Source organism: Aspergillus nomiae, assembly GCF_001204775.2.
Source record: "Aspergillus nomiae NRRL 13137 chromosome Unknown contig00155, whole genome shotgun sequence".
Classification (NCBI taxonomy): domain Eukaryota; kingdom Fungi; phylum Ascomycota; class Eurotiomycetes; order Eurotiales; family Aspergillaceae; genus Aspergillus; species Aspergillus nomiae.
Window position 1 is genome coordinate 1 of NW_015378210.1, and position 21832 is coordinate 21832.

At 47.6% G+C, this 21832-nt stretch overlaps 9 protein-coding genes across 9 annotated transcripts; 4 read left to right on the plus strand and 5 right to left on the minus strand.

Moving 5' to 3' along the window:
* Window positions 1-838: 838 nt before the first annotated feature.
* On the minus strand, window positions 839-2269 carry ANOM_005142 (uncharacterized protein; the record flags this gene model as incomplete). Its single annotated transcript, XM_015550399.1, has 1 exon — window positions 839-2269. One exon carries the CDS (start codon window positions 2267-2269, stop codon window positions 839-841), a length of 1431 nt encoding a protein of 476 aa, XP_015406409.1.
* A 611-nt stretch (window positions 2270-2880) lies between these two features.
* ANOM_005143 (putative SNF2 family helicase/ATPase) lies at window positions 2881-6374 on the minus strand (the record flags this gene model as incomplete). The annotated part of the gene is made up of 2 exons (XM_015550400.1): window positions 2881-3306; window positions 3372-6374. The coding sequence occupies 2 exons, from the start codon at window positions 6372-6374 to the stop codon at window positions 2881-2883; spliced, it is 3429 nt and encodes a 1142-aa protein (XP_015406408.1).
* Window positions 6375-7087: 713 nt separating this feature from the next.
* ANOM_005144 (putative SIR2 family histone deacetylase) lies at window positions 7088-8117 on the minus strand (the record flags this gene model as incomplete). The annotated part of the gene is made up of 2 exons (XM_015550401.1): window positions 7088-7625; window positions 7783-8117. The coding sequence occupies 2 exons, from the start codon at window positions 8115-8117 to the stop codon at window positions 7088-7090; spliced, it is 873 nt and encodes a 290-aa protein (XP_015406411.1).
* Window positions 8118-8872: 755 nt separating this feature from the next.
* ANOM_005145 (pyridoxamine 5'-phosphate oxidase family protein) lies at window positions 8873-9729 on the minus strand (the record flags this gene model as incomplete). Its single annotated transcript, XM_015550402.1, has 2 exons — window positions 8873-9609; window positions 9666-9729. 2 exons carry the CDS (start codon window positions 9727-9729, stop codon window positions 8873-8875), a joined length of 801 nt encoding a protein of 266 aa, XP_015406410.1.
* Window positions 9730-10202: 473 nt separating this feature from the next.
* ANOM_005146 (aminopeptidase P family protein) lies at window positions 10203-12310 on the plus strand (the record flags this gene model as incomplete). Its single annotated transcript, XM_015550403.1, has 11 exons — window positions 10203-10407; window positions 10479-10643; window positions 10706-10738; window positions 10791-10918; window positions 10976-11368; window positions 11417-11460; window positions 11518-11551; window positions 11604-11825; window positions 11874-11992; window positions 12053-12179; window positions 12281-12310. The coding sequence occupies 11 exons, from the start codon at window positions 10203-10205 to the stop codon at window positions 12308-12310; spliced, it is 1500 nt and encodes a 499-aa protein (XP_015406413.1).
* Window positions 12311-13161: 851 nt separating this feature from the next.
* Window positions 13162-15480, plus strand: ANOM_005147 (protein serine/threonine kinase activating protein nimO; the record flags this gene model as incomplete). Its single annotated transcript, XM_015550404.1, has 3 exons — window positions 13162-13677; window positions 13818-15194; window positions 15249-15480. 3 exons carry the CDS (start codon window positions 13162-13164, stop codon window positions 15363-15365), a joined length of 2010 nt encoding a protein of 669 aa, XP_015406412.1. The 3' UTR covers window positions 15366-15480.
* A 1391-nt stretch (window positions 15481-16871) lies between these two features.
* Window positions 16872-18059, plus strand: ANOM_005148 (3-methyl-2-oxobutanoate hydroxymethyltransferase ECM31; the record flags this gene model as incomplete). Its single annotated transcript, XM_015550405.1, has 2 exons — window positions 16872-17378; window positions 17442-18059. Coding segments are annotated over 2 exons (1095 nt in total), but the record flags the coding sequence as incomplete, so codon positions are not given.
* Window positions 18060-18338: 279 nt separating this feature from the next.
* On the minus strand, window positions 18339-19196 carry ANOM_005149 (ubiquitin-like protein ATG12; the record flags this gene model as incomplete). The annotated part of the gene is made up of 3 exons (XM_015550406.1): window positions 18800-19196; window positions 18472-18671; window positions 18339-18398 (listed from the first exon to the last, which is right to left on the minus strand). Exons 1-3 carry the CDS (start codon window positions 19068-19070, stop codon window positions 18339-18341), a joined length of 531 nt encoding a protein of 176 aa, XP_015406386.1. The 5' UTR covers window positions 19071-19196.
* Window positions 19197-20210: 1014 nt separating this feature from the next.
* ANOM_005150 (E2 ubiquitin-conjugating protein UBC8) lies at window positions 20211-21312 on the plus strand (the record flags this gene model as incomplete). The annotated part of the gene is made up of 8 exons (XM_015550407.1): window positions 20211-20243; window positions 20324-20331; window positions 20517-20557; window positions 20614-20623; window positions 20681-20718; window positions 20771-20885; window positions 20941-21122; window positions 21176-21312. The coding sequence occupies 8 exons, from the start codon at window positions 20211-20213 to the stop codon at window positions 21310-21312; spliced, it is 564 nt and encodes a 187-aa protein (XP_015406403.1).
* Window positions 21313-21832: the final 520 nt, after the last annotated feature.

Sequence of the window (21832 nt, forward strand, 5' to 3'; positions counted from 1 at the left end):
AAAAAGAAAAAAGAAGAAGCGGTGACTAGTACAATGTAAGGTATGCATTCTTTTCAAATTCTAGTGGTTTTTCCTGTTCTAGTCATTTTCTTCTCAGCTTTCTAGAATTCGGTTCCATGCATGCAGCTCGCCTGTAAGGGGGTTGCGACGCCGATTAAACATTTCAGATCTCATCCGGCCGAGCTGGCTGAATGAACACCGCAGACATCTGACTAACGACGTTACAATCTAACTACTCTCCTATCGACTAGCTTTGCGAAGCGTATCCTTGATTTCAGCTTGGCCTTCTCGCTTGCCGTTTTTTATTTTTATTTTATTTTTATTTTTTTTGCTTTTTCTCCTCTTTGCCTTCGGAAAATGAGCCCAGAATTGCCAGCCACGATAAATCCCACACCAACCTAATCGAACCAGTGTCCAAGCACTCCCCAGAAGGAAGAAAGAGATCTATCAAGCCTAGAACTACTCTGCAAGTGAATTTAGTTCAAATCATCTAGCCTTTAACTTAGTCTCAGCATCATGGCCAATCATTGACCAATGGAAACTGGAGACTTTGGTTCTAGGTTTACCTTTGAGTTGAGATACTCGGGATGTGATGCATCTCCTACATGATTCGGCCGTGGTGTATGCGAAGGAGTCACTTCTGGATGTACAATCAAAAGATCCTTTCCAACCCTAAAAACTAAAAACTGAAGTAAGGATGGGTACGTGGCCCGCCAGTGTTCTAAGTCACATGTAAGGACTAGACCACTCCATGAACAAACTATCCGATAACACCAGCCTTCGCACGCTCAGATCGACAGATCATTCACGAGAATAGACTACATCAAACATGTCCCAATCAAACAAAATGCTTCAATAAGAGCTTCTCAGTAAAGCCCCAGATGAGATGGCTCTCGTGTGCGGTCAATGCCGCCCCGGTATAATAAGTCCCGCGATGTCCCTGAAGCGCATCCAACTTTCTATAAAACCCATCCCGAATCGCCTGCACAGACACAGTAAGCTCGTATGGAGAATGAGATCTGAATGCAACAATTTCTGGCTCTGTCACGGTGACATTGGGATGCCGAATCCGTAAGACACTATTCACGATGTCCTTTTTCACGTCTTCGGTGTGCATGAAGGTGGAGCTGCCGTATAATACCCAATTCAAATCTGGCACACCGGTGTTAATTAAGCTATATACACCTGGAAGGATGGGAAGGTTATATGGCGAATCATATGCATTGTTTTGGATAGATTGTGCACTGTGATATATATTTCTTATCATACTCGAGTACCAAAAGGTGCCGGTGAACTGGGCGAAGATTTCCCTTTCCGTTCTATCAAGGTCAAACGGTATAAGATTCTCGATCGTCTGTGGGACTGCTATGAGTATTTTCTTTGCGTGGATCAGCTTCTGTCCCGACGGGGTTTGGACCAAGATATAGCAGGAATTGTCTATCTCGCTGAGTTTGCGCATGGCGCCGATGACCCTGCTCTTGTAAAGCACGTCGCCACCCAATTCTTTCTCTGCTGCTCTGTATAATACGCTGTTGTCATTCATTGGATAGTCGAGCAAGCCGTGTTGGAGTTCATAGATGAAATCAAGCGAGAACATCCTTAAAATGTATAGCGTGGGCTTCAGGAGGTGGTCTCCGAAGCCTGCAGTATACCCTGCAATAAAACGTACAATGGCGTCGATCTTGAATTTTGCTGCAAACTCCCCAAAGGGGAGAAGGAGATCCTCAGGTATGGGGTCAGGGAGGTTATAATATTCATCTTTGAGGAACGGATATTTGGCCAACTGCGCCTTGTAGTTCTCCATTGCAATTCTTATTTCCGGGTCATCGCTCGGGATGGTGATGGGTTTTAAGGTGATGGGCTCTCCAGTCGTGAAGTCCACGTTCTCGCTCTGGTTCGTAAGATAGATCTTATTGACCAGAGAGATGTTGAAGTGGGAGAAGTAGTCCGTCACCACGCTCTTGTGGTGAAAGCTTCTCACACCATATGGCACTGCAGTTCCAGAAGCAGTGTCAAAGTAAGTATTTGAATGGCCTCCAAGCCTGTCCTGTTTCTCGATGACAACAAGTCTCTGGCCCAACTGTCGCAGGCGGATGGCGGCATATGTGCCTGCTGATCCACCCCCTATGACGGCCACATCACGCTCGAGGATACCAAGCTGGTCGAGTGAGAAGGGTTCATGTTTTGAATCGGATTGAGTCACATCGGCCATTGTACCAATTAGGCACATAGCGACGATTGATGCAAATGCCTGAAAGATGAGGTGCATGATGTCTGAACCATTCCACAGAGCCACATATGGTACAGAATGGCTGTCGAGCGACTGGGACCGGCATGGTCTTTATAGATCCAGCGTGTACCTCTTCTGCATGAAGCAACGTGGAGACATTAGTTTGAGTAAGTAGGTATGACAACGAATGAACAGCTAATACTTCACTCCAAAAGCTAAAGAGACCAATCGGAGGCTTTGCAAACTTATATTTCTTCTTCTTAGATTTTCTCAGGCCAAGTATCCATGCCAATGTCTATATTTAAGTTCGGTTCTTGTCCAGCCTGCTGATGTTGCATCGGATTTTAATTCGCTGACTTGGTTCAAAAATCTAAGTTCAAAACTCGGAGGCAACGATCACTCAACAAGGTCTTCGAAGAACTTGGTAGTCCGGAGAATAATGAGATGTTCATCAAAGTATAATTGTTTCCAGAAAGCACGTCTAATCACTTGGACGCCAAGAAAAGCCTCAATAAAATCCAACACCTTACAGCAAGACTTAAAACTGGTCATACCCAACACCCTATCCAATTGGTCCCCATCGTGAAATTGCATCGTCTGCTTTACGCGCCTTGTCTCGGATCTCAAGCTCCAGAACACGATCTGTGCATTTACCACCGTCTTCCAAAGACCGAATCTTCGCCCCTGGGCCCTCCCCGTTTCTCTGGCTGCCGGCTTCGATCGCGTGAGCTGGAGTGTGATGCCTGCGTCCTCGGTCTGTCAGAGGACTGAGAATTTGAAGAGTTGTTTTCATCGGCGGTGCTCAATAATCGTGTGGATTGTGTAAGGTCGATGTTGCCACGTTCCCCTGTGAAGCGTGATTCCGCATCCCGGCCGAAGAGGGCCATCATGTCGTTCATGGTAAGCTTGGCTGCAGCAGTCTTGCCCTCGATGGTGACATTAGCGAGCTCACGCTTGCGCTCTTGAAGGTTAATAATTCGCTCTTCAACTGTATCCTTAACAATAAGTTTGTAGATCTTGACATCGACAGTTTGGTTTAGACGATGGACACGGTCAATGGCTTGTTCCTCAACGAACTAAGTAGATCAGAGTCAGTCACAATGGTAGGCATAAGACTGTTAGCATTAGGTGAAGAACATACAGGATTCCAGAACGGCTCCAAAATAACCACCCGACTGGCCGCCGTAAGATTCAGTCCCAGTGCACCAGCTCGCAAACTACAAAGTAAGACTCTTGTCCCACTATTGTTCCTCAGTTTGTTCAGACTGGCCTCTCGGAAGTCATTTCGCATACCACCATCATAACGTGCAAATCCAATGCCCGCGCGCTGAAGGAACGGTTCAATCTTGTCCAACATTGACGTAAAGACCGAGAATACGATGAATTTGTAGTCCGCAGACTCTCGCCTGAGGATTTTCATGAGATGTCGGATCTTTGTTGAAGGAAGCACCTGGTTGTCATCATCGCCAGGATTAAGATAAATGTCGTCTTCATCCGATTCATTAGCCTGTTTTCTCCCGGCCATACGGTTGCGGGTTGGCGACTCAGGGCCACCTTCATCGTCCGAGTCAGTTTCAGAGTCTTCTGAGCCGAGCCAATCGCCACCTCCTTCTGCATCTTCGTCATCCGATCCCCCAGCCTTTCCAAGATCTGGTACCGTACGTTGATCTTCGGGGACGAGCCATTCGCCATCGTCTTCTTCATCGTCGCTATCCACGACAACCTTTCTATTTCTTCGGGACCGTGCAAGTTGAGCCCCTGATCGCCGATTTGAGGGTGATTCCGTAAGGTCCACAACTTCTCGCTCTGAATAACGCTTTTTCTTGTCGCTGTGATTACCGGCGAAACTAACGTTCAGATCTTTCTCACACTCACCACACCTGCTAGCACCGGCTTTTGTCTCTTTTTGGCTCAACTCAGCTTGGCAAATATCGCACTTCTTCGAGACAACACTGAGAGCACCGAAGAGATCCGCCATACTGTCCAGATCATCCTGTTTCCCGGCTGCGGGTTGGCTTCCCGAGGTACCATTCTGCAGAAGAATATCTTTATCCTTAGCAAGGTCGCTTTTCACCAAGTCTGGATGGTTACAGGACTGTCGGAGACGTAATAGCAGTACCAATGCGCCTGCGTAGTCGAGCTTAGAGCCACCCATCATCTTTTCAAGGCTATTGTCCGTTCGCTGCTCGAGGCGCTTGTAGAAGTTCAGCTCACCCGGTGTAAACTCTGCCGAAACCTTGATCACCTCTCGCTTGACGATGTGGAAGCCAGATGATTTTTTCTGCCCGCCATCGGAAGCTGCTTCGTTGGGTTTGAGGTTATTATTGAGTTTCAAGACATCCTTAGTGCGCCGCTTCATAAAAGCCTTCAGCACAACTTGTAGACGCTCGATCGCGAGGGCCCCACGCCCATTGGCTAGGGGCTTAGTAATTTGTTCTTTCCAGGCTGCTAGATCGTTATAGGGTTTGATCCGGAGGAACTTGATCAAACTTTGCAACTCGTCAAGGTTGTTCTGCATAGGAGTTCCGGTCAAGCACCATCGATACTCAGCGTCTAAAGCGCAAGCAGATTGAGTTGCTTTTGCATTCCGATTCTTAATAGTGTGGGCTTCATCCAAAATGATTCGGTACCAGTAGACGGAGAAGATACCGGATTTCTTGTTCTTTTTGTCGATGGCGCCGTGTTCAGACGTCAGAGTACCATATGTTGTAATCACAACATCGTAATCTTCAAGATTGTCTGTCGCTTTTGTTCGAGTATTCCCATGATAAACACATACACGAAGCCTATGGGATGTCTCGACCTTGTCGGCGATTTCGGCCTCCCACTGTTTGATTAATGCTAATGGAGCAACAACCAAAGTTGACTTGCTTAACCCGGGGGGTAGCTTCGAATTATCCTTTCCTCCATCGTTTTCGGAGTCATTGCCACTGTTATCGTCTTCTTCACAATCAATAATGCGCCGGCGCCCGTCTTTGGGTTTCCGGTTTGTGAGCATCAAGGTTATGGCTTGAACGGTCTTTCCAAGACCCATGTCGTCTGCGAGGATTCCACCCTTCGGAAGCACACCCTTAGTCTTGCTATTACCAATTTCCTTGTCCCGCATCCAGTTCACTCCCTCTCGTTGATGGGGCAGTAGTTTGACTTTTAAGCCCTCTACTGTGCCATCGTCTTCATCTTCATCTTCCTCTTCTTCCTCGTCCTCGTCCTCTTCTTCTTCACCGTCTTCGTTTTTCGATCCAATGTCTCCGGTGACAACGTGTTTATCCTGAATCTTTGTTTGTTCTTCGACTGCTTCTCTGTCGGTAGTATCCTCGCTGGATCGATCGGCCTCGGTTTCGTCAGTGCAGGACTCATTAACAGTAACCCCTTGCAATTGAGCGGCTAGATCATCTATTTCGGAGCTTTCCTTATTCTTGTTGATTTGTGCCTCGGCCTTCTTATTTTTATCCTTATTCTTCTTGTTCTTGTTCTTCTTCTTGTTCTTTGATTTGGAATCTTGCTTTTCATCTTCGTCTTCAAAGGCTCCCTCTAGAAGAGCTTTGATATTTTCATTTGCCTTGGCTGTGTCAACATAACCGTTCACATCCATTGACCCAAACCCGACATTGCGCGATCGGGAGCTGGGCGTGAAGCCGCCCTCGCCAGTCAGATCAACAAAGTTCCGAAGGTTCTTCGATGCGTTCGACACCTTAACCGCAGAGGCATTCGAGGCGAAAAAGGTTTTGGGGGCCCGTGGTGTGTTAAAGGTGAAATTTTCCGGGCGTTTGATTACGACAACATCGTCGTTGACAGGGCGAGAAAACCGAGAGTTGTTGTAGGCTGACGGACGAACGGGCTTAAAAGGGTCAAAGGGTTCGGCGCGTCTGGGAGTTGAGACTGCAACACCTGGTGTCGTAGGTGGCCGGTGACTATGGAAGGGTGCACCTGGTCGCTGCTGTTGTTGAGGTCTATGGTGCTCCGGCCGAGGCCTGTTCTGTTTAGGGATGTTGAAAGGGTGATTGGATTGATGGTTTTGAGGGCGCCCCCCGCCTAACGGTGAGGGCTTTCCAAACTCTGGCTGATTGGAAACGTGACGGTGGGATTGATCTTTCGGCTTTCCTGGAGTGATCGGATTCAACGGGTTTTCACTTTCTTTAGCCATCTTGAATACTTGATGGAGGGGTTTCCTCTGAGGTGTCTATGTGGGTAGGCTGCCGAGGTAGTTTGTGAATTTTATGACGAATTCTGCGAGATGAAAAGAAAAGGTGTATTGTTTCACCAATGTTGGATTTTCTCAAACATTCTTAGATCTGATCGTAGGGGAACAATTATTAGCACGACTCTTCAGCCCATCGGAGAATTTCCCACACTGTGGGGTTTTATATTAGAATAACTTCATACACATACTGTCATTAGATCTTGAGAATCGTTCATGTCATAACAAAGGAGCTATAATTATTTCCAAGGCTGACCGAGTGGGGGCGGGGTTGCTAGAGAAGTTGATGTTGAGGCTGCGAATGTTGTTTAGTGCCCATGCCACATTTATCGATAGCGCTAACGCGCTAGTTTTGTTTGGGTAGGACTTTTGCCCCGGCAACCAGTCGCCCCAGGGCCTGATTCTTTGAGTATGATCAATGACAACACAAGTGAATCTCTTACAAAGTTTTCGAGCAAAGTATAAAGGCTAGAACTACATATCAAGGACTGCTATTGAGTAGGTATTTGGTCGTCCCTCTTTTTCTAATAGTAAACAACTGGGGGGAGTACTATAACAGGCAAACATAGCCCTGAGAGTTGTATATTTAAGCTATCACTGGAGCCATAGAGTGTATTAGTTTGGCGGACGATCCTACCGACAATTCTCCATAATGCCAATCAGATCTCCCCAATCGTTTCCTTCAAAATTTCTGGAACGATGGTACCTGCATCGCCTTTGAAGAACCAATCACCTGGCTTTAATCCTGAAGATCCTACATCGTTCCGATCCATGTTGACCACCGCAACCCTAGCGCCTCTCGCCCTAGCCTTATCAACATAGCCTGCAGCAGGGTATACCCTGGAGCTTGTACCAATCACTAGTATCAGATCGATCGGACCAGACCTCATCCAGCTATCCACCACGTTGAGGGTTTGTGACGGCAAGCTCTCTCCAAACCACACCACCCCGGGTCGAAGGAGTCCATCTTTGCACTCTGGGCAATGTGGAAGGACATCAGGGCTCAGCCGCGCCAGTGGAACTCGGTCATCAGAAATGTCAACTTCTTCACCTTCCGGTATGCCTAACGCATTATATACAGACTTCGAAGCTTCCTCGCCCGTCTTATCATCCGTCGATGGCTTGGGCTCTGGAGCATTCTTTGGTATCGCGAGAGCAGGAACTATTGGATCAGTGAAGTCGTTCTCACGAGAGTAGCTGCAGTAGAAAGACGTGCATTTAACGGTGAAGAGGGAACCGTGGAGAAGGTGAAGTTGGGATGATGGATGATCTGCTCGTTGTGAGAGACCTGTAGACGAATTATTTTATTAGTTGACCATGTGAGGTCGATAGGCAGTGTAGCGAAGGTCAGGACTTGCCGTCGACGTTTTGCGACAATGTAATAAAGTTCTTATTCCTTTTAGCAAGCTCTGCTAACGCATAATGTGCGCGATTCGGTTCTGCTTTTAGCGCCATATGTCTCCGATAATTATAAAACTGCCACACAAGGTCTGGATTGGCTTCGAATGCTTCGGGCGTCGCCAGCTCAGTCGCATCGTACGTTCGCCATAAACCGCCAGCTCCTCTAAATGTTGGAAGCCCCGATGAGGCTGAGATGCCAGCTCCTAGAAGTGCGAGTATACGTTTACATCCTTTTAGGTACTCCGAAAATGTCCTAAGATCAGCTGCGGGAATAGCTGACGGAGCCATAGCGGGGTGTTGATAATGACTGCGACGGACGTTTTCTTGTACCCCGCAACAGATGTACGAGAAAGGTAATAGAAATAGCGGGTGATATACTAATATATACTCATAGATGTATCAAAGAAAAGGTAGAAACATGTACACGGCCACGATGGGCAAAGAAAGATGAGTATTGGTTTGGATGCAATGTTGATGTTTAAATAATGACGTTAGTCCTTCCCGTAGTGCGTGGCATTTGAACCATCAGATGGCTTGAGCTCAGACCTCTTAAGATTGTATTTATGCAGGATATCCCTCAATCTTGGCCCTTGCCAATAGGTACTTATGTATATCGTACTTAAATATTTATATCAAATAATTCTCCATTCTTGAAGTTTCAATGTTTGTTACGGATTTTAAAGCGGGTTGAAATACTCTGTATATATCTTGCAGGGCGATAGCGCAACTGATATAGTTCGATTTGTGTCTTAACATAAACGTTTTTAGTAGGATAGTAATAAATTACTGTAACTTGTCTTCCACTGTAATTATATTAGGGGCTATAATAAAATGAGATAATAATATCTTTTCCAGACTTCTTATTCTCATTGTGAACCACCTCACACAGCTCGCCCTGCCTGACTCAGCATAAGCTTCCGAATGCCACTTAGACAGGAAGTGCTTGTAATATAGTAAATTTGGAAATTCTAGCTACCAGAAGTCGTCCATATAGTCGTAAATATAATAAAAGCAAGGAAGGAAAGCCATGAGAACCAACAGGACTAATGCTGTTCCTCAAGGGGGAGTGCAATATGAACAGCCTCCTTTGCATATCGCCGATTTCGATCATTCTTATCTGCGACAAACCGAGTGATATAGTCAGGCACTTCTGTTACTTTGTTCTCAGGACTTGGAATGGGCTCTCCAAATGTCTCCCAAACAGGCACAACACCAGTCCAGACACGGCCGGTGACCTCATCGTTCGTTGTATCCTTCTTTTCATCCGAGACACCACCGTCTCGGATCTTGCCACTACCATCGACGACTTTGACCTTGAGGATGACGGTGGATGACATTTCTGCACGGTCTGGTGGTACTCGGGAATGCTCCCAGCGATCGGAGAGTACTGAATTGGTAATCAATTCCATTGCGTAGAGCTTTTCGGCTTCGTCAGTCACCATTTTGGCATATCCGTGCAATACGGCGGACCGGTAGTTATAACTGTGTGAATTTGGAGTTAAGGAAAGGATTAACCCATCCACCCTGCTGGCGGCGACACAAATGGGCAATCCATCACCCTCAGAGTCCCGGGCCAAATTCATGATCCGTGAACTGACGTATCCGTGAAGATAGCAGTCCAAGGGTTCGTCAATGCCCGCCGATGGATAGTCGAACGACCCCATCTGCCCGATCATGGGCAGAATTGCGGGGAAAGGGTCAGAGGGCCCAGGTGAGAAAGACACATGGAGTACCTGACTCGAATTGATGATGGTATGGATTGCTTTCAAGTCATAAGTGGCTAGAAGAGTCTTAGAGTGGCACCTAGTTGTAATATTTCGTTCATCCAAACTTTACCTCGATGTTTGTAGCGGTTAACAGTATTGGAAGACCGCTTGGGATATGTCAGTGTTCGCCCCATATCGCAGGATAGATATGCGTTTTGCTTGTCTTTCCACAGTAAAGAACTCGAGGAATGAGTCTATACACTGTGCGGTTTAAATTCCCTTCCGTCTAGCGTTTGAAAAGAACTAGGGCCATTGCCCAGATATGGCTTTCTCTTATAATCACGCAAGCCATGTGCTTACTCCGTGCTTACTCCGTAGTGTTGCACTCGTCCGAGATAAGCTGTCGCGCGATACCTAGTATGTTATTGACCATCGCAAACTGTCTCCATACTCGGGAGGTCCATGCGGAGAGGATGTTAAATTAATCGAGAACGATTGGCTGAGGGCGCCGAGAGACTAGAGGTATATAGCTGCCTAAGGCATTAATGACCCACTGGAAGGGCGTCGGAGCTTCTGACCGATCGCTGGGCGATAACTTTACCTGAACCAGATAAACCTGAATTCCAGGCTATTTGGAAACAGTTACTCTCAAGGCACCCCCGTAAGCATGTCGACATGCAAATTGCTCACCCGCCAATGGCCTCGTTATCTACGTTGTCCCACGTCGCGTTTACCTGTCACAAGCTTCAACCGCACGGCGTTCCAGACACGACCAACCCTTCGTCGCGCATACGGTTCTATTTCCGCTGCGGAGCTTAAATTCGGACAACCATTGCACGAGACACATCCCCATATACTTAATCCAGGTGAACGTGTGTATATGTTATCGTCATACTAGGACATGCGCGAGGAAAATGTGTGAGACATATTGACTCAGAATAAGTGACGCCCGGAATCACTGCGCTCGAGTATGCCCACCGCCGTTCACGACTCGCAAACCGACTCCCGAAATATGCTGTCGCGGTGTTGAGCGCTGCAGAGGTGACATATCGTGCGTCCGGTATCTTCAATGAATACCGACAAGACTCCAACTTCTTCTATCTTACAGGTCCGTGGCTGTCGTATGTTTCTATTGGGAGAATAGGCACTCACCGCTCTCACGCTGATCAGGATTTAACGAGCCCAATGCACTGGCTATAATCGGTGAGTGCTTCATCCGCAAATGTGACAATATGAGTGAGGCTCATGACTGTAGCAAATGATGGCTCTGGAGATAATCACATTTTCCACCTCTATGTACGAGAAAAGGATCCGAAAGCTGAGCTCTGGGATGGTGCCCGGTCGGGCACGCGGGCTGCGATTGATGTTTTTAATGCTGATGAGGTAAACATTTCGTACTCTCTACTATTCTTTAGGGCATAACTAATTTTCCGATTCTAGACAGGTGATATAGAACGCATTGGGGATATACTGCCTCGTATATTGTCTGATGCTACGGAGATCTATACGGACATCCCCGCCTTGAACTCTGGTAGATCATCCTTACATAGGTACCTTTACGGACCCACCGGCACATCTGAGCAACTGAAGAAGGTCGTGGATCATAGTAAGGTCAGGCCATTACGACACATCTTGAATGACATGAGGGTTTTCAAGAGTGAGGATGAAGTCGTGCAACTGCGTCGAGTGGGACAAGCTTCGGGAAGAGCTTTCACTGAATCCATGAGACAAACATTCACTAAGGAGAAGGACTTGACTTCCTTCTTGGAATACAATTTCAAAGTGAAGGGCTGCGATACAAGCGCCTTTGTGCCTGTTGTTGCGGGCGGGTCTGTATGTGTCCTATGGTGACTGAGCTGAACAGAGGCTAATACCTCACAGAATGCTTTAAGCATCCACTACACGAGGAATGACGATGTCTTGAGGTAAGATGAATTTCATCTTTTGGCATTCGAAGTTTGGTCTAACATATGACCATTCAGGGACGGAGATATGGTATTAGTCGATGGGGGTGGAGTACGTACATGAATGCTCCTATAAATTGCTACTCCTACTTATCGCTCGATAGGAAATGGGCACATATGTCTCTGACATCACGAGGACCTGGCCCGTTAATGGCGAGTTCTCCGGCCCTCAGCGCGATTTGTACAATGCCGTTTTAAGTGTGCAACGCACCTGCGTGTCCCTTTGCAGGGAGAGTGCAAATGTTTCCTTGGACAAATTACACACAATTGCCGAGAATGGCCTTCGAGATCAGCTCCAACAGCTTGGTTTTGATGTATCAGGAAATGTAAGATCACCCTTTTGTCTAGCCTAACATGGATATTGACGTTCATAGGCAATGGGCATCTTGTTCCCTCATCATCTGGGTCACTACGTAGGACTGGACGTCCATGATTGCCCGGGTTATTCTCGAGGGTATAACTTGAAGGCGGGCCAATGTATAACTGTCGAGCCGTATGTCATGACCCAAGCCACTTTCTCTTTTGTTTTAGTCTTTAAGCTAATCCCACCAAGCGGTATCTATGTCCCGGACAGCGACAGATGGCCGGAAAAGTTCCGGGGCATTGGAATCCGTATTGAGGACAGCGTGTGCGTCGGGGACGACAGTCCTATTGTGCTAACCACCGAGGCAGTTAAAGAGGTGAGATCCCAAGTCTAAATCAGAAATTCTGTCCTTCTGCCTCCTATGGACCGGATTTATGCAAGTCCTATGCGCAACGAACTAACATTGCATGTGTGCAGGTCGATGATATCGAGGCTCTTCGGGGATAAAGTAAGGAGCGCACTGGATTGATACCCACTGTATATTGAATGTACTATAAAAAACAAGGGACTACTTGCAGTAGGTGGAGAAGCTGTAATAATAGAAGAATGAGGGCTCTTGGAACATTCACAAGTATTCCCCTCAATTCTCCGGCGATGATCTCTTGTAGTGACCTGAGTAAGGTTTGAAACCCCTCCGAAAGATTACGTTGTGATACGCGGGAACAACACAAGGTAATGAGATCACCACTTCAGATCATGAGTTAGATGAGACAAAATCAGATACGATGGAGTTTATTTATGCCGAGTTTGAAGGGGGCTGGAGAATATACCCTTCGTGAAAGAGCGCGTTAAAAAGAGGAACCGGGGATGTGAATCCATGAAAATTGAATCAATGCGAATACTGGGTCGTACTTGGGTGAGGTTTTCATGCATCGCGCGACGCCAGTGTTGGTTGTTGTCCGGCGCACTACCCGGGAAGCCAAAACAAACTGCCCGTACCGTACGGGCTCCACACTAACCTTCCCTGACACGCTTAGTCTGTTTCTTGCTCTTCCCTTTCCATCACTTACAGCCTCTTTTCACCTCGAACCTCCACTCCACCCTCCCATGTTCCTTTGACCTGACCATACCTGTCAATCACCTCCTCTCAGAGGAACCAGGTCTGCGTCTTGTCTTAACCTTCAACTACCACGCTCCCTACCTCATTGACATCTTATCGCGTGTGAACGATGGCGTCTTGGTGATTTAACCTTCGAGACGTGTAGTTCATCGCGTGCTCGGCCTGGAGTACCCCTCTTTTGCAGGCGTCTTCACCAACAGCTAACTAACTCTTACTCTGCTTTGTGTATTGTTACCATATGGCAGCAGTATTCATACCCCCTTCGCCTCGGACCTCCTTGAACATGTCGACTCGCCGACCACTCGCAAACGTGCCGAATGCTACTAACTCCCCCCATAGGGCAGGCCTCGTGCCTGCCAAACGCCCTCGAACCACAAATGCACCCGTCGATATCCCTTACGGCCAGCCACCACCCAAAAAGCAGGTAATTGAAGGTGCAGAAGGCGATAGTCGGTCACAAACCCATTCCAGGCCTGCTACTTTCCAGAACGCAGAGTCCAAATTGTTCACACGTCGTACGAACAATGCTCAACCAAGTGCTTTTGAGAGGAAACTGGTTGCTGTGAGGGACAAAGAAAGACAATCTCAACTGCGAGGGACTAGACACGAAAGACCATCGGCGGAAACCATTGATTCTATACGGCAGTGGCAGAGACATTATCGGAAGGCATTCCCCCAATTTGTCTTCTATTTTGACAGTATTCCAGAGGATCTACGCAGCAAATGCTCGCGACAAGTCCTTGCATTGGGAGCTGTAAGTTGATCTAGGATGCTCCCCGGTTATAGTGACTAGGCTTTGGACTACCCTCACGAGAGAGGGAATGTCCGAAGGCCGTCACTGGACCCAATTACCTTGTCTACGTTGGTTTTCGTAGTGCTAATAGAATTACATAGCGTGAGGAGAAATTCTTTTCGCGTTTAGTAACACACGTTGTCACGTCGCGCCCCATCCCTCCCGAAACTGATGTGGCCAGCCCGGCGGAGGTCAATACGGAATCGGTCGACCAAGCCGCTGCAGATGGCACTCTGCAGACGGTAAACCCGTCATTGCTCGAGAAGAACCCTGATGCACACCTACATATGTCACTCAAGAATGACGCGCGGCGTGAGCAGAGCAATATGGATGTTCTGCATAGGGCTCGTCAGATGGGAATGAAAATATGGGCTATTGAGAAACTTCAACGGATGATCGCCACGATCAATGATGGAGACATAGGCGGTCATGGTGGCCATTCGACCCGAAACAACCATGTCGGTGGTGGGCATTCTAGGGGTAGAGGCGAGGCAGACCTTTCACAAGTGCTTCAAAATGAGCTCAACGGCTCCTCGGACCGCAACCCTCTCTCTGTATTAAAGGATCTAGTCATGTTCAAAGGTCCATTTGTCTATGTTCATGACATGGATGAGAAGACGAGGCCTGTTATGGTTCGCGAGTACCCGAAAGTTGTTAGACGACAAGACGGTGTCTGGCCACAATTTAGAAGTGCTCCGCTGGGCAAATGCCCCTTTATCGATGAACCTCCTACAAAGAAGGAACTAGAAAGGCAGCGGGCGCGTCAACAAGAGAAGAAAAAGGCTGCGTCTAAGGCTGTCCCTACCCAAGAGGCCCAGGCTCCAAGAACAAATGTTTCCGAGTATGCCATTGAGAAACCAGCTGATCGCGTATCTAAGAAAGAGAATAGCCCTCAAGATTTTCCTGAGGACGCTGTACCTCAGCCTAAAGAGCCAGAAATGCAGGAGATGCAGCCATCCCGACCATTATCCCCGAAGAAAAGCTCTGAAAGCTTTGTTCCCCCCCAGCTCAATCGCGGTGGACGATTTTATACTGGTGGTCGCGAACCCGCGGCGTCGGGTATGCAACCATCAAATATTACTTCTGCTATTCGTTCCCAGATGGTGTCCTCTACCGCTGCGGCGCCTGGCGCAAAAGCTGGCATAAGCAAAGAGGTCCATGAGCTTAAGAGAAAAGTCCTCGAAAAGAGCAATGGGGGATACTCCGCCGGCACGGGCCCTTCATCGTACCGGGCTATAGATGCTACAGCTGCGCTGAAGATGACGAAGAGTCAAGGCAATCGGCAGAGCAAGTTAGACCCGCCTGAAAAGCTTGGGAACGTCATTGAGGAGGAAACCACCCAATCGGAGAGCAATGATGCGGGAAAACAGCAAAACAGTATACGAAAAGGTAACTGTCGAAAGAAGAAGGAGAGAAGGAGAGAACCGAAGCCAGGCTATTGTGAGAATTGCAGGGATAAGTTTGACGACTTCGAAGAGGTGAGTCACTACTACAAAGAGCGAACGAAAGCAAGGTACTAACTTCTCTTGCAGCATGTTATGACAAGAAAACACCGCAAGTTCGCGACCAACAGCGCAAATTGGGCAGAATTGGACTCGCTACTCTTCCAGCTACAGCGCCCACTCAAGGATGAATATGAGTATGTTTAGCATATTTTTTACTGTGCTTAGGCTTCTACAAACCGAAACGAAGTATGCATACAAAGCAACCCTATTGGTACTCGGCCACGTTTAATTCGCTTCCCGAATTATTGTCTTAGCTCAGTGACACGGTGATATTTAAGTGGAAAGCCATGTGAGCGCTTGAAAGGCCGAGTCTCGGTAGCAGCAGTGTATATGCAATTTTTCCTCCTATCACTTGCTCCTAGGAGCAGCGACTGCCATCGACCGACAGTGGCTTCACGTCACTCATTCTCCATTTTTACACCCGTAGCGGGTTTCCTTTTTGCATCAACACTTTTTTACAACTTTCTTTCTATTGTCGCTATCGTCGATTGCATTATTCACTTGGCCGGCGTCCTTGGATTGTCACTTGCATTATCCTTGTTGTCCTATGGACTTGATGACGAATGACAGCTAACGGCCTTTCCAGCGACCCTTCTGGAAACCATGACAACAAAGGGCAAACAAGGGCAAAAAACGAAAATAAAAAATAAGTTTCTACAGGAGTGACTGGCGTGGAGATAGGTGACACGGAGTTTCTTTTTGAGAGCATTCCCCATTCAGCACATGCATCGCATTGAGAGACCTTATGCTGTCTCGGAAGGAAATATTGCATTGATACTCATTTGGTTCATTAATTTTTCGAGCCTTCTTCTTTATACACCCTTTTCCTTTGTTCGTTTGTTGTTTAAACTCAGGGGTGGATGTGTTCATGGGGTTGCATGACTTAAGGCTCGAATGCCCTGGGTTGGGGATGGAGTTTTCTTTTTTGTGAGTATGGTTAGCTGGCATAGCCTAACACTTCTTATTAGTGCTGGACCAAGCTAGACCTGAGCATTAATGCTGGGCTTATGCGGTCCGCGGGTCCATGAATAAAATTATATTCTATTCAGGTCCATGTTTTGAAACCTGCGTACGTACCGGTTCGTAGTTAAAAGATTCCAGGACAGCCTATCCGAACAGCCTCGGCCTCCCGTGAAACTCGGTCCGGAAAAAGTGGATTGTCCGGCGGAAGAACAAACGGAGTCTCTAAATGCACGCCACCAACCAATCGGCACCCAGGATACGTCACTGAACTTGACAAAGACCCAACGAAAACTTAACCGTAACCCTAACATCCGGCAGAAAGGAACAAAAACCTGGGGATGCTGCGGGCTACGCTGCATAAACCAGCACGTCTTTCTTTATATAAACTGCATACCTCGGTGAAAGGGACCGCTGGAGAGGGATGTAAACATTCACATTGAAGCCTTTTTGTGACTAATTGATCATTGATCTGCTACTTCTCTACACAGTAGCACATACATGACACACTGTACATAGAGGCAAATTTCTTTGTGTTTCTTATAGTAACCCTTCTGACGGGTAGTGACGGCATTCGTCTCCATTCCTCTCATACACTCGAGTCGGCATTGGCTTTGCCGCTTTTGGATCCTAGCTTTTTTGCCTCTTGTGAATTAACCTCGAATCTGGATCTCCGCCCTTGTATCTAGACGTCTTCCGTCCTCAATTCACACATATCGATTGCCGCTTGTACAGATATTACTTGTTATCATGGCGTCTTCTAGAACTGCAGCTCAATTGATGCTGCCATTGCGGTCTGTCTCTAGGAGCCTTGTATCTCGACCGACGCATCTTTCTACGGTTAGGCCTTGCTTGGCCGTTGTGAACAGTTCGACTAGTCGTGGCCCGTCGCAATGTGCACATTCAGTGCGACACAGTTCTCATTCGCCGATGGGAGCTACGTCGACAAATCCCAGGAAGAAGGTGACATTGCAGACATTACGGAATCTACACAATAAGGGCGAGCCGATTACCATGCTTACTGCCCATGACTTCCCCAGTGGATATGTTGCGGAGGCTGCTGGGATGGAGATGATTCTGGTTGGGGACAGTTTGGCTATGGTGGCCCTGGGTATGGAGGATACGAGTGAGGTGGTTATGGAAGAGATGCTGCTGCATTGCAGGAGCGTGGCGCGGGCTGCCAAGAGTGCTTTCACGGTTCGTGGTTTGGGATTCCACACCAAGGCTTGGTTATTGACTGACCGTTGTGTGACTATCTAGATTGCTGATCTTCCCATGGGTTCTTATGAGGTGTCGCCAGAGCAGGGTCTTCAATCGGCGATTCGGATCATAAAGGAGGGGCGCATGCAGGGCATTAAGCTTGAAGGGGGCGAGGAGATGGCACCGACGATCAAACGCATTACGCAGGCTGGAATCCCCGTTGTCGGTCACATTGGCCTCACCCCTCAACGCCAAAATGCACTTGGAGGATTCAGAGTTCAAGGAAAATCTACTGCCGGAGCGCTCAAACTTTTGAAAGATGCCATGGCTGTGCAGGAAGCCGGTGCGTTCATGATGGTTCTAGAGGCGGTGCCTGCTGAAATTGCTGCAATCATTACGAAGAAACTTCGCGTTCCAACAATTGGCATCGGCGCCGGCAATGGCTGCTCCGGACAAGTTCTTGTGCAGATCGACATGACCGGCAATTTCCCTCCCGGCCGATTCCTCCCAAAGTTTGTCAAAAAGTACGCCGACGTTTGGGGTGAAGCAGTTAAAGGTATCCAGCAATATCGTGAGGAAGTGAAATCCCGGGCGTACCCTTCGGAAGAGTACACTTATCCAATTCCTAAGGAGGAGCTGGCGGAGTTTGAAAAAACGGTTGACAAGCTGGATCAGTGAATCATGATCCCATCTTCCTTTCCGTCTACTTTTGGATTATATTCTTGCATTTGTTCCTCATGTTGAAGCATCCTAGCTTGCATTTCTCATGTCCGGCATGGTTTTTGTGATACCTCATCAATATTGTCATGATTGTTTGGCTGTGGGAGAACCCAGCTGGCTGTTCTCTCTCAATCTTTGAAAAGCCTCAATACCAGTCAGCTTTCTTTTGTACCTTCTTTGTTCGTTGGATTGGATATATCTGTAATCCAATGTGTTGGCAAGGGCCATTATAACTCGTCACCCAAACGCAGGCGTCATGGAGTATGAGACAATCAATTGATCATCAACCTTAAAGCACTATACAAACCAAGTTAGTTCAATGGCAAAAGTCATCAAAGGTCGATCAAAATAAGGAACATCGTATCCTTACTCTCCATAAGCCTCCAACACCCTCGTCCAGCCCCGGCGCAAAGACGCTATTTACATAACAGAAGACAGAGTCCGTCTCTTTGCAGTCTAACTTCTTTCTGAGGAACTTGACTACAGTCTCAAATTTCTGGGAGGCACTGATTTTGAAAACTTTGTTTTTCAGTATGGGCGCAGAAGCCAGAGGTTGGAAGCGGACTGTAACTGTTAAAGTATTAGAAAAGGCAAAACTCGTTTACAAAGCCATGGCTTAGCAATAGGTAGAAATTTGAGAAGGGCAGAAAAAGTCTAAATATCATAAGAGTTATGCTTATCAGCTGGTCTATGCTTACCTTTCCCCTTATCAACGGCCTCAGCATCTGCCAGCGCTTGATGGGCATCACGCGGTAGGCTGGTTAGCACCACCGACGCGGACATGGTCAGGGGCATATCCGCCCCATGTTCGTCATCTGGGATGGGGGCATTCCTATTATTGGATGTAGAGTCTGAGCTTTGCTTCCGACTGGCGGGTCGATGGCTCAGACTCGCCCGCGAGCCGGCGGACAAATTCTGGGACGGTCTCGGCGAGTCCTGAGAGGGGTTTTGGGAAGATGAGGGGTCCATTGTGATGAAAAGCCAAGGAGAAGGACGGACCACAGGTCAGATTGATTAGTGGAGCCTTCCGTCGTTAAAGCGGGTAGGATGCGGAAGGTGAGGGTGAGATGGAAGGCGATACAGTAGCGGTGACGGCGATAAATGTTGATGTTGTCTCCAATGGGCACCCAAATGACGTCGGACGCCTCAGGCTATTGTCGCTCGGGTCGGCCCAATTAACGCACGGCAGCGGTGATGTCCTGCGGAGTCAACCCTAAAAGAGATCCATCGGCTTGTTTCGCAGTCTGCAGATCATTAGCTGGATTCTCTTCAATAAAACTGGAACTCAGTACCACTAGTGCTCTTCGGTATACGCTATTCATTTCTACCATGGATAACCCTAATTTGGGTTGACTTTCCAACCAATACAGTCGGCAGTCCAAATAGGTACTGCAGTGTCATGATAGCGCCCCGACTTCCAAGTTTGCATAGCAAATTGGACTTCTACCCAAACCCAATAAAGTTTGAACGGGTGACAGACAGTCGGTCTTGATTGATGTGCTCTGGGGCTATATGCGTAGCGAAATCTACCCGATTTACTCGCCAGATGACTTTGCTACCTGATCGTCTGCAGGCGACATGATGCTGGCATCTGCTTAGTGCCTTAGGTACTACTATAAGCCCTACATACATACAATACAATTTGTTTGTTAGAGAGAAACGTGCTGAGTCATGGGCGGTCGGCCAGATGGCACATGACCAGCGGCGAGTGACTGACCAATTTTCGGCCTGCGGGTCCAGGCATTCATGGTGCCATCATCGATCAACCACTCATACTACTTAACAGTACCGCTGCCACTCTGCTCTTTCAGTCTCCCCTCCTTAAATACACCCTCTTTCTGTGCTTTCTCTGACAGTGTTCTTATATTTCTCTCTTCAATCACCACTCCCTCACCCTTCCTTTCCTGCTAGATTCAACTTCCATTGTTGACTAACTTTTCCTACACCTTCCATTCCATTTGCCCCGCTCGCTCATTTACTTCCCCGCTTCAAGCCTGCGGACTATTTCGACCACGACAGTCCCGAAAATTCGATATTGAAACTTCATCTACACATTTACAGTGCCCTGAACTTTGAGATTGCGTCGAATCGACCAATAAACCCTGCAAAATGAGTAGCCCAAAGCGGAGAATCGAGACCGATGTGAGTAGATTACGGCGCATAGGTTGTTACATTCAAGCAAGGAAGTAAGGCTAACATATGCATTTTCCCCCTCGATATAGGTCATGAAGTATGCCGTTATACCTTCAAATGATTTCCGTTGGTTCATAACTAACTCTTGGACAGGATGTACGCGCTCCTTCCGATTTTAGTTTCTATCACATCCCCTCCGCGCAGTCCTGTCGGATAACTACACATGTTACAAAGAATACAAAGAAAAAAGCCATGGATTTTGGTATGCTGATGGTTTCTTAGGTTAATGAGTGACTATGAGGTTACTCTGGTGAATGATAATAGTAGGTGTCTCTTATCTTTTACCACCGGATTCCCCTATGCTGACTACTCCATGCAGTGTATGTTCCGTCATTTTCCTGAATTTGAGCACTAGGGCCTAGATATTGACAGTAGGGTCTTGACAGGCAAGAATTTTATGTCCGCTTCAAGGGTCCTGAGGAAAGTAGGTATTGGTATACCCAGGCGCCTATATCCATTCACTTACAGCGACACAGCACCTTTCTCCGGTGGCCACTGGAAGATTCACGTCGAGTTACCCGACCAATACCCCTACAAGAGCCCTAGTATTGGGTTCGTAAATAGGATCTTTCACCCCAACATCGACGAGCTGTAAGTCACTTTTATTCACGTTCCTCAAAGGCGGACACTAATCTTGATGTCCTAGTTCCGGATCGGTTTGCCTGGATGTCATCAACCAAACATGGTCACCAATGTACGATATGATCAACATCTTCGAGGTCTTCCTTCCACAACTCCTGCGCTATCCGAACCCATCGGACCCACTAAACGGCGAAGCTGCCGCAATGCTGATGAGGGAACCCAAGAGTTATGAGGCCAAGGTGAAGGGTAGGTTATCCACCGAAAACATTGGACATGCACCCATATACTCATAATCACAGAATACGTGGCAAAGTACGCTAGCAAAGAGGCCGTCGACGATGCCGGAGAAGACACAGAATCCGAAGATGAACTGAGTTCCGCGGGCAGCTACGAATCCGGCGGGGAAGAACCAGCCGGTACGATGGACGATGTGTAACTGAGTCAGTTCTCTAGTTCCCTTTTCTACGGTTATGTCGGCGTGCTATTATTCTTGGATTCGGTATTCGACATTGTGAGCGTAACTACCTCGCATCGGCATCGTCATTCTTGTTCGTCTATTCACTATTTCATGGGGTTCAGGGTCGTGGCGTTTTCAGGGTCGGGTTCTGACATTCATGGCGCAACTGACTACGGCGACTACGAAGATTGAGTCGCGGGTCGGACCGATGAGCAACGCATCGCTGAACTTGGGGTGTCGATGAATCATCTGCAGTTCGGAAATCTCCCCTTTTTCCAATCCACTTAAATACAACTGTTGTGCTATTCTGGTTGTTCTCTGCAGACGTTCGCGCGCCTAGGCTGTGCATATCATTTCAGAAATGTCTTGTTTATGCTGTCCATATGCTTCACCAGGTTTATAGCAATTAATACAACATGAATTTATTTTAAGAAGTTTTAATTATCACCTGTGTTGTAATGTGACACGGGGGGTTCATAGCCAAAAGCATGGACAACAG